Below are 11047 nucleotides of genomic sequence, written 5' to 3' on the forward strand. Positions count from 1 at the left end.
TGTTCCCTTGTTGAGTATTTAGTTTGGTATCGGTGAGGGCAGTGTTTGAATTTAAATCACCGTTAAACATATTTGACACATGAAAGGGGGACAGAGTTGGGAGAGAAGATTGTCTGTCTACCAGCCCCTCTAAAGCTCACTAATAAACATGTTATAATCATGTTTATTTGCTGTGACAACACGACGCAACAATACACAAATAAAAGATTAACGGAGAGCCTTTGTTGTTGTAAACACAGAAATGGAGGCATCCTGTAGTGATCCTTCAGAGGTGTTACATCTGACTGCAGTGCATTTCAGGAGAACGCTTGAACCGCACCAGAATAGGTCCGTCTCTATCTCGCAAGTGCATGTGGAGTGAGTGGGCTTGACTGAAATAAATCTTTCAGAACAGCCTAAAGCCAACTGGCACTCGTCATACATAATGAAATGGTTCATCACGTTGCCCATCTGCTCAAATGGTATTTCATCCTGCAGGTCTGATCCATTCTGTCTATCAGCTGTGTTTCTGTACGCTCCGGTGAAACCACCATGAAACCTGCTGCAGCGACCGCCGCGACCTCCGGTGGCACGCAGCCTTCTGCTGCTGTTTCTCCCTCGTCGTCGTCGTGACAACATTCACTCACCTCTACTCTTTTCATTTACATGCATTTCTTGCAGTAGTCTTATGTACATTTTCTCAAGTATTGCAATTAAGTATCTGAGGTAGTTGAGTATTCCCATTTCATGCTACTTTATACTTCTACTCCACTTCAACTCAGAGAGAAATTATTTTTACTCAACTACATCTACTAGTTATTTTACGGCCACACAAAGTATGTCATATTTATGCATCAGTATTAAGAATGTAATGTATAACACTCACAGGACAGGGGCATTTTTTCTGCATTGTCTGAACTTTTACTTTGACACTTGATACATTTAGTTAATAATGATCTTTTCAATGCTGGACTTTTATTTGATGTAATTTATTTGCTGTAGTATACAAAAAGGTACACACTTTACTCTTTAAATGTGTAAAAGTAAATTAAGTAGTTCAAGTTGAGATAAGGCATTTATTGAATTATTGTTCAGTGCTTAATTCTATATGATTTGTGAATAATTTCTATAAACATTTGGTGGCTTTTCTGGTGATTAACATGCATTTTCAGCTAAATAAATCAACTTAAAATGATACTGCATTCAACCTCTTTCTTACACACCCTCTCTCCCTCTCTCTCCTCCTCCTCCCCCATATGAAAAAAATCATCCAAAGTTCAAACTAATGTAAACATCTCATTCGGCGGCAATCTGTCAGAATTGGAAACGTCATATTCACACAGAAATCGTCAGATTTCAGAATCAGCTGTTTGAGCAGAACTATAACATTTTATTCAATAAATCAAGTTTCAAGGTTTTGTACTTTCCCTGCAGGTTTTGAGTCAGTCTGTTGCAACTGCATGTCCTTGACGAATGACGAGTGAGCGGATCCTTATTTACTCAGTAAGTAATGATTAGATGGGGGGGGGATTCTGCTCTATAAATAGAATCTGCAAGTGACCACTGCTCAATCTGATACGAGGAGCCGATTGTCTAATACTCATCCAACTACAAAGACAGTAAGTTTTCATTTCTTACTCATGAACTGGAAATGATGTGATGTGTTGCAATAGTGAAATAGTGTGGTAAATAACTAGTATTTGAGTACTTCATATCTTTCCCTCCTCGTTTTCAACTCTTTGCCCTTTCCTTCTAGTCATGAAGTCCTGGCGTTCCTTTGCGCTCCTCTTGCTGGCACATTTCTGCTCTGGCACTCTGTCCTGCCCGCCGCTTTGCAAGTGCTACTTCAGAAGAGCCGAGGTGGTCTGCAACCAAGTTCCCCTGACAGAGTACCCAACCGAGGGTCTCCCGAAGAACACCACCATGCTGACCATCCAGTTCACGAACATCACCTCCATGTCCGAGCGGCACCTGAACGCCACACCCCTGCTGCAAGGCCTCCACCTGTACACCAACCACCTGCAGAGCCTCTCCCCTCATCTTCTCAGAGGCGTCCCTCACCTCCACACTTTGGACCTCACAGGAAACAAACTGTCGGAGCTTCCGGCGGATGTTTTCAGCCACGCCCCGCTCCGCAACTTGGTGCTGAAGAATAATCGGATCGCAAAGGCGGATGCTGAGTGGCTCCAAGATGAGAGCGACATCTCCTGGTTGGACATGTCGGGGAACCGCTTGACGAAGACGCCGACCGCTCTGCTTCAGAAGCTGCCCCACTTGGATAACCTGGACCTAGCCCACAACCGTCTGGAGACTCTCTCTGCAAATTTTCTGGAGCGGCTGACCAAACTCGAGAGGCTGAACCTGCAAAACAACAAGCTCAGCACTCTGGATGCATCTGTGTTTCAGAGCAGCCGTAACCTCACCTTTCTGTTCCTCTCCCGGAACAAGCTCGACCAACTCCCCCAAAACCTTTTTCAGGAGCTCAGGCAGCTCAGAGTGCTGAGCCTGGATGACAACCGCCTGAGCCACATCCCAGCAGGTTTGCTGGACCCTCTGAGCTCCCTGGACGAGGAGGGGCTGGACCTGACCGCCAACCCCTGGCTGTGCGACAGGAAGGTGGAGTACCTGTGGAGGTGGCTTCAAAAGAACAAGAAGCAGGCCTTCCTGCCTGAGACCATTGTATGTGCCAGCCCGCCGTCTCTGGTAGGGCGGTCACTATTGTCGCTGACAGAAAGTGAACTAAACCTTAAGTCTTAACATTTTCCATCCTCATACTGGTTATTATCCGACATCGTGACCAGTTCAGCCTTACTACTTTTCAATCACTGAAATATTCTCTTTTGTTGATGTGAGATTAAATATGAGCAAAGAGAGCATCAAGAATGTCTTCTGTCTTTACTTTAATTGCAGATAAAAAGCAATGTCTCTATCCAAAACTAACAAGTCCACATACCAGCCTATATTCTTTCTACAAATTAAACACAGACAAGATATAATCTGTTCATTAATGACCTTAAGCGGTGCTTGTAGGCAGAGTTTTAGTCATAGCTGACAAGAGAGTGAATAAGTGTACTCAAAATGTCAAACTATTCCTTCAACAGTCTGTATGCTCTTTGGGAGAAATCTAAGAACACCAAGAATGAAATTGGATTAAATCAAATATTCATTCACTTTTAGTTTTTTTTTACATATCACTTAAAAACTTTGGATAAAAAAAGTTATAGCAGGAATGAAAAATAGAAAATATTGATTTGTGTGTGGTAACAAACTTTTGGAAAAGAACAGAACAAAGTATCCACTCATGATGAGCCAGGTTGTTTGCTTGGTTTTGTTTGCCTCTTGCAACATTTTGTCCTGACTCACTGCTGGGAACAAATACACTGGACGCTGTATAAAACCAGAGTCCGTGATCAAGAACAGAAGAAGTCTGCGGTGCCTTCCAGGTAAGATTGAGCATTTATGATCAGATTTTCACAAAGCGGTGATAATACTTCTATTAAGATTATTACGTCGTCTTGATATCTGCCTCTCGTTTCCTTTGTGCAGTGCTTTAAAGATGAACTTGTGGATGCTCCTGACTTTTACTGCCCTTGCTGAATGCGCCCACTCTTGCCCAGATCTATGCTCCTGTTCCCTTCCAGCTAGTGCAGAGGTGGTGTGCAGCCAAAGCTCCCTCACACACTTCCCTGTAGCTGGTTTACCCTCAAACACCACTCAACTATCCATCCAATCCACCAACCTCAGTACTGTTACAGCCAGCCATTTGAGTGCCGTGCCCCTTTTAAACAGCCTCCAGCTGTATCACAACAACCTCACGAGCCTCCCTTCAGATCTGCTGAAGGACGTTCCTCGCTTGACAACGTTGGACCTGACAGGAAATCGGCTGGTTCGTCTTCCTCCGAATGTCTTCAGTCATGCCTCGCTTCGCAGTCTTGTGCTGAAGAGTAATCTGATTGAAAAAGCTGATGCCGAGTGGTTTCACGGCAACAGCAGCGTCACCTGGTTGGACTTGTCTGGAAACCGTTTAACGGTTGTATCGGCCGCGCTGCTCCAGAAGCTGCCCGATCTGGAGAATCTGGACTTGAGTGACAACGATCTGCAAGTTCTACAACCCGACGCCCTGAAGAACCTGCACCGCCTGGAGACACTGAATATCGCCGGTAACAAATTAAGCTCCCTGAATCCTACAACCTTCGCCCACAACCTGAAACTGTCCCAACTGTTCTTGCAAGAGAATCAGCTCCGAGAGCTGCCGGCAACCCTCTTGCGGGGTCTCCAACATCTCGAGCTTCTGCTGCTCAATCAGAATCGGCTCCAGCGTTGCCCTTCGGGGCTGCTGGATGACAGGAAATCCTCTTTCCGACTGATCTTGACAGGAAACCCCTGGATGTGCAACGAGAAGATAGAGTATCTGTGGAAGTGGCTCACTGTCCATCCTCAAAATGTCATCTTTTTGGAAGAAGTGACATGTGCAGAGCCTGAAGCGCTCAAACACAGACAAGTGGTCTCCTTAACCGACAGTGAGCTTGGAGTTCAAAATTGATGAGGAAGTGGTAAAAAGCAAAAAATTATGACAAATGACTCACTGTGTCTGACTGAAATAAAACTTTATGATTAATTCTTTTATCCTGCACTACTTTCTTGTGATCTCTCCTTGATCTTGGCGTAAGAAGCTCAATACATGTTGCATAAGACAAGATACTCAATACATGTTGGAAGCAATGAGCTTAACAGACAGTGCAGGCTTTTAAATAACTCATTTACTTAATAGATCACAGCCAAAAACAAACAAAAAAATCTGTCTGAGCCAATCTTGAAGGCACGCTAATATGTTCCGTTTGTATTGATTTTTGATCTGTGAGGCACATCATCTCAATGAGTATGAAATCTATACTCTCTTAAAGGTTGAGTAGCTGATTGTATTCAGAAACACTTTCTGTTATATTACTTGAAATCCTCATAACATACCGATAGCCAACAATACATTCAATGCTCTGACATAAAAACATTTGTAAAACGTCATATGTTGCCGTGGCAGGACTGTAAAAGCTCTGTCCAATCAAAGCTGCGATTAAGAATGGTGTCGCCGAATATAAAAAATATATCGAATAGATCCATCTCACTTGATGTGTTTGTTGCATCACAGATTGTAGCATTGTTTCAGTCGTGCCCTTGTGTTTTTAATGATGTTGAGCATGTGGGAATGAGTGTGCAGCTGAATACTCCAGCTGTCCTCTTCTAGGTGTGTTTAAATGTCCTTCTCTCTTTCCTTAGGTCTCTCTCTCGTACTGTATATGTGTATATATCTTCTGAACGCCCACCCGTTTCCTCAAGCCGATCACAGCGAGCGCACTCTTAATGTTATTTATTATATAACACGTTGCCTCCTCTAGAAGCTCTCACTTATGAAAATTAAACCTTGTTTGTAAATGCTTGCCAAAGGAGTGACTTTGATGTATGTATTTCATTCTACCTCTGCTATTTGGGGGGTGAGACATTCCCATCGGCCCCCACGAGTCTGCCTGGTTTGTGATGTCAGGCTGGTCGTTGATTGGCTAAATGAGAATGAAGCTTCTCTCTCCCGGTCAGTAAGGAATGGACTCTGCTGTCTGTCTCTGTATTGTCCCCTAATGATGAGTGACCAACGCTGAAAGCCAAAAGGTCACCGGCACACACTTGAAAATGAGTGTGGTCTTTCTGACTTGGTGTTGCAGTAATGGAGACGCATAATAGTGCACTATATACATGCCACTTTTGCAATAATCAACAAAAATGCAATTTCTTAATATATTTATATTTTCAGGTGATAAACCGTGCAGTCTTTGCTTTTAGTTATTTTTAATTGTGTTAATTGTGTGTGGTTGTTTTTTTATACAGCCTACATTAGCTCTGCGGCAATAAGATTTCTTTTAAGATTTTTCATACACTCATCAATAAACTGTAAAACAACATTTACATAATTCACATTTCAATGCAAAATGAACAGTGGTGGAACGGAGTCAAGGCCATTTAGTCAAAGAAGAACAACTTTGAGGTAATTTTTTCTACCATTCTATGCTAATTTGTCTCCTGTTGCACAACATTTATAATTTTACTTGACTATTTTTATTTTACAACTGCAGTTACTAGTCATTTTGCAGACACTTAACATAATAAAAGAATAAAAGAGGAGCTGAAGAAGGATGATAAATAACAAACAAATAAACGGCTGGAGTAAATCTAGGCTGTGTGTGTGTGTGTGTGTGCGTGTGTGCTACATAACTATTAGCATGCACCAGGGTCCATCATGATAAGCTTTAAGCCCATCATGATAGCGTGCCATGCACTGGGGTCTGTTGTAGAAAAGCCTGTAGTCAGCCAGTTAGCTTAGCTTAAAGGCTGGAAACAGAGTAAAACAGCTAGCCTGGCGCCATCCAATAATCCACTTACATGCACATCTAAATCCCCCCTGTGGCCATACTGATTCATCACATCTCAGCAGATTGGGAAGAAGCCTGAGAACCGGCTCCCAAACACATAATGCAGACATGTTTACTTGGAGAAACAAAACTTACTGTCTTCACAATGGAAAACAGACAGAAAGGAAAAGGCCTAAAGAACATAGTTTCTGGATGACAATCTGTTAAAATTAGGTTTGCATTACGTGGCTCCAATACGTAGGATCCATCGAAAATGACTTAGTTCAAACATCTTCATTCAGACGATATTCAAGGATGCATGCAAGTATCCCTCAGCTCCTAAAACACCCACAATCCTCTGTGCATGATGCGTTTCCTGTCCCCTGATTTAAAAGCAAGCAAAATACGGTAAACGTTTAGTTATTTCACCTCAGCAGTCTGCCAAATTCTGTTTCTGAACAATTTTGAGGTGAGAATTTGCAGAATCTTCCCTCATGTTGGATCGACAAGGCTTGATTTAAAAGTTGATTACTTGTTCAGCGAGCTAGCTAACCCAGTAACGTTAGCACAAACACTTTAACTTTTCTGACTGGTAGCCTAGATTCCTTTTTTAATTCCAATCTTATAATAGTTGAGTCATATTTTTCACCAGTTTGTCCACATTTAAGTTAAGATGATTCTTCATTAGTTTCATGGTGGGGGACATTCGCAGGGTTACAGCGGCAAACGGGATCGTGCAATAACAAGGAGCATCAGTTTTCAAAATAAAGCAAGCTAGACTTACTACTAGACATACTGCTCTTGCTACTGCCCGTGACTGAATAGTGAGTGTTTGTTTGTGTGGTCTACTTGCAGCAGTGTTGATTCTAAAGCGTGAGAGCAGCTGGAAGGAGGACCTGCGGTGCCTCTCCTTCACACTGCGGGTGATGCTGCCTGTCGATGAAGGAGCTGTATGAAACCTCACAGGTCGATGCACGTTTTCCAATCAATAGCATCCATCCTTTGACTTTTTGACCACAGGTCAGGTTGTGAGCTTGTTGCAGCACTTTTACTGAATGCTTCTCATGTGTCATCTAGTTGATTTTGTCAAGTTGATGAAAATGTTTTTTCCATGTTTGCTGTCCAAATGCTAGGAAGGAGTCTCGCCTCTGCATGGTCCGACCCACCTCGGAAGCAGCCTTGATTTTGAGAAAAACACAACATGTGATGTGTTTCATCCTCCATTCAACTCACAGCCAAACAAATAGGGATGGTAGCAAGTACCAAAGAGTGAGGGATTTGCTTCCCGTATAATAAAAACACAGGGTCATAGGTGACTTCCTTCACACAGATTTGACCTTTAACACGATTTCCACCAAAAATCCCATGGATTCATCACCAGCCTCACAGTCCATGAAAATGTGCATGATAGATTCCCTGCTGTGAGCCTACTCAGCTCCTCTGTTCACTCTGCTACGTGTTATCTGAGTGTAACACACTTAGAACTCCCATTCCAGCAAGCGCAGATGCAAATGTGCTGGTTGTAATGTCAGAATGGATATGTAATGAAATTCCAATTACATTTTTTTTTACTTATACACCAGCCACATAGTTCCACACACTCGGTAAATAAACTTGCTAAACAGAAATCAAAATATGCTACAAAATTCCTGATCAGGGGAAATACACCAGGCTGCTCCTTAATTAGGCAACACAACAGGTGATCTGAATAACCCTCCAAATCTCTCTGAATAGTGAAATTCAGCCAAACAAATTGGGGAAATTAATGCAACAAAACCATACAATAAATACCGCATTAGATGTGTTACATGTTACCTTCACCTTTACTTCATAGTGTCATTAGATGTGTCCATTCACATAGGAGGGTGGATGGAAATGGCAACCCGAACCCTGAAATAACTTAGATAAAATGTAAAAACTAAGGCTGTTACTCAAATAAAAGCTAAATAAAAAAAAGATTGGTATTTAAATTCCTTTTAAAAAATACAGTGACAATACTTTTCATGGGACACATGAGGAACATTTAAAAGTAAAGTGGGGATAAAATCTCTGATGTATGGAGGAAGAAAGGTAATTTAAAAGATAAGAAAAAAATGAATTCTAAAAGATACAGGTAGCCAGTCTAATGTCTTAAACAGGGGAGGTCATGTGATCTATTTTCTTTGTTTTAGTTAAGACCGTGCATGGCTGAACAGTAATTTTCTTGTAGACTCCAGTAAAAACAAACAAAGAAGGAATGAGGAACTTTCTGAGTTAATTAAAATATGATACGGCTTTGGCAATATTTCTAAGACGAAAAAAGTTTTTTAATGACCTTGTTAAATGAGAATAAATATTTAAATCAGGGTATAAATGAATCCCAAGTTAACAGTATATGTTTTTATCCATTTTCTAACTCTGCCAAGTTTGTCTTGCTGTGGTTTGGTTCTTAATAAAATTCAAAAATGTTTCCTCATTTAGCTTTAAAAAAAGTGTTTACCCATTCATACATTTACGTCAGTGAAACAGACAATGTGAGACAGATGTACAATTCTCTATCATCTGCATATCAAATGGTAGTTGACACTGTGATGGTTAGCGATGCTTGAGCATATAGAATGATAATGACATTGGGCCCAAAATGCTTCCTTGAGGAATACCATATTCAATACCATGAGTCTTTTAAGCACCCACGCTGACAAAGAACTGTCTGCCAGCTAAATAAGACTCAAACTAAGTGAAAACATGGCCAGAGAGACCCATCTTTTTCTGTCCAGGAAATGGAAAGCCATGTTGTTTGCGTCCACAATAATTCTCAGGTTGTTTACAACTTTCAGTAGGGATTTCTTTGTGCTGTGGTTTGCTCCACAATGAGATTGTAATCTTTGTTGGTTAGTTGAACAAAACAAAAAAAAATCAAAAAGTTTTCTTTTTCAAAAGAAATGGGTCTGTAATTGTTCAACATCGAGTAATCTAGATTGGATTGGTCATTGAAATCTTGAAAGCTTTGGAGAAGCTATTTAAACAGCTTGGTTAGGATCAGAACGCAGGAGATCTCATCCTGCTAATTATGGCATTGACGCCATCTTTTGACATCATTTCAAATGAATGACATCATAGATGGAGGCCCACATCTGTTATGCAAGTGGTACACCATTTTAGCCAATCTTATTTATTTATTGCAATATTTGACAGCCACTCACGCTGCCAGTTTCCTTACATTAGCAAAACTGGCTTAATGAGTGACTGTATCTGGGTGGGAGAGGCTACAGAATGGAGGTGAAGGGGGGAAGCCTTTGAAATCCAACAGAGGGTGAGTATTAACAGGAAATTTACCCTTCCTTCATCATCATAATCATTATCATCCCGTACGTGCACCTCATGCTCAACTCCAGGCATATTCAAGCTGACATCACTGTTTCAAGTTCAGTAAGCGAAAGTTATAATGGTCATTATATAATGTCTGGATATTCCAAAGACATGATGGAGATCACTAGTGATGGTCTTGACTTATACACTATCCACATACTTTATTTGAAAGATTATGCTTTGTGTCATGCCATTCATGGTTGCCGATTATGTTCAGGAAGAAGTCCTGAGAACCAGCTCCCAACCTGCCTTCACATTGAGAAACGTCTCTTCCATAATAAAGAAATGCCTCTTTGATAATAGGGATATGTGTATATAGGGGGTTCAATGAAAATAAACCAGTGAACAACACAACCAAATAAGCCTGCAGGCATTCGGTTTCAAGCACAAACTCTTAGCACTAAGGTCTGCTGCCCTGATGAAGGTGATCTTTAATATTCACTCAAACTGAATTTAAGAGTTCTCAAAATGACCCTCAACCAGAGAAGTTCAGAAAGAAAAGAAGCAGCAGGGTTTCTGGCTTATATCTGCTATAATGAGGTCTGCGCTACATCAAGAAGGATGTAAGAAAAAGAAAAGACAAATTACCTGGCTGTGTAACTCGCCACCTCTCTTAAGCCGTAGAGAAAGGGCGTCGTCACTCCCCGATTGGCCAAAGAGGGGAAATACACCAAGCTGCTCTCAATTCTTAATTGGGAGTCAGTCCCCACAGCCTGCAAAACAGGTGGTCTGAATAACCCCCAATCAACTCATGGGAAATGTGACATTCAGCCAAATTCATTAATGAAATGAAATAAATTCAATTCAATTAGAATAAATGAAAAAGGGGAAACGACAGCAGCTACCAAAGTATGAGGGACAAAAGTGCCAGATATTTCTTGGCTATAACATAAAGCCCATCATATAACCCCCATAAATGTTTTCTGCTACTAAAAATAAGTCAATAATCCCACATCGTTCTGAATGAAGTGTCACCACATGATGGTCGGAGCAAAGATTCTGCAACTAATCACAAAGACAACATTTCCCCTCTAACAACCGACACGCATTCATTAATGTCTGTTCACGGCTGCGGTGCACCGTTGTTATTTCAACCTTGATATTTCACAGGTCACCTTCTTCTGCGTGTGTTTGAGCTCTGGTCGAAATCGGAGAAGAGGTTGTGGGACTCATTAAAAGCTGACCTGAAGGTGGGTGAGGCGGGTCAGGCGGTGGCTGCCTTCAGACGCCTGAGGCCGTTAGCATACAAGCGCTTGACATCAGTAAAACAGTCCCAGCATTCAATCAACCTTCCCACACATTTTACTCATAGCGTTTTACTC

At 41.5% G+C, this 11047-nt stretch overlaps 2 protein-coding genes across 2 annotated transcripts; both read left to right on the forward strand.

Annotated features, from left to right (window-relative positions):
• The first annotated feature begins 1537 nt into the window (after positions 1 to 1537).
• LOC311026880 (uncharacterized protein) lies at positions 1538 to 2883 on the forward strand. Its single transcript, XM_084030595.1, has 2 exons — positions 1538 to 1598; positions 1736 to 2883. The coding sequence occupies exon 2, from the start codon at positions 1738 to 1740 to the stop codon at positions 2734 to 2736; it is 999 nt and encodes a 332-aa protein (XP_083886721.1). The 5' UTR covers positions 1538 to 1598; positions 1736 to 1737; the 3' UTR covers positions 2737 to 2883.
• Positions 2884 to 3020: 137 nt separating this feature from the next.
• On the forward strand, positions 3021 to 4570 carry LOC311026881 (uncharacterized protein). Its single transcript, XM_084030596.1, has one exon. The coding sequence runs from the start codon at positions 3536 to 3538 to the stop codon at positions 4520 to 4522; it is 987 nt and encodes a 328-aa protein (XP_083886722.1). The 5' UTR covers positions 3021 to 3535; the 3' UTR covers positions 4523 to 4570.
• The last annotated feature ends 6477 nt before the right edge of the window (positions 4571 to 11047 follow it).

Source organism: Eutrigla gurnardus, assembly GCF_963514095.1.
Source record: "Eutrigla gurnardus genome assembly, chromosome: 16".
Lineage (NCBI taxonomy): Eukaryota > Metazoa > Chordata > Actinopteri > Perciformes > Triglidae > Eutrigla > Eutrigla gurnardus.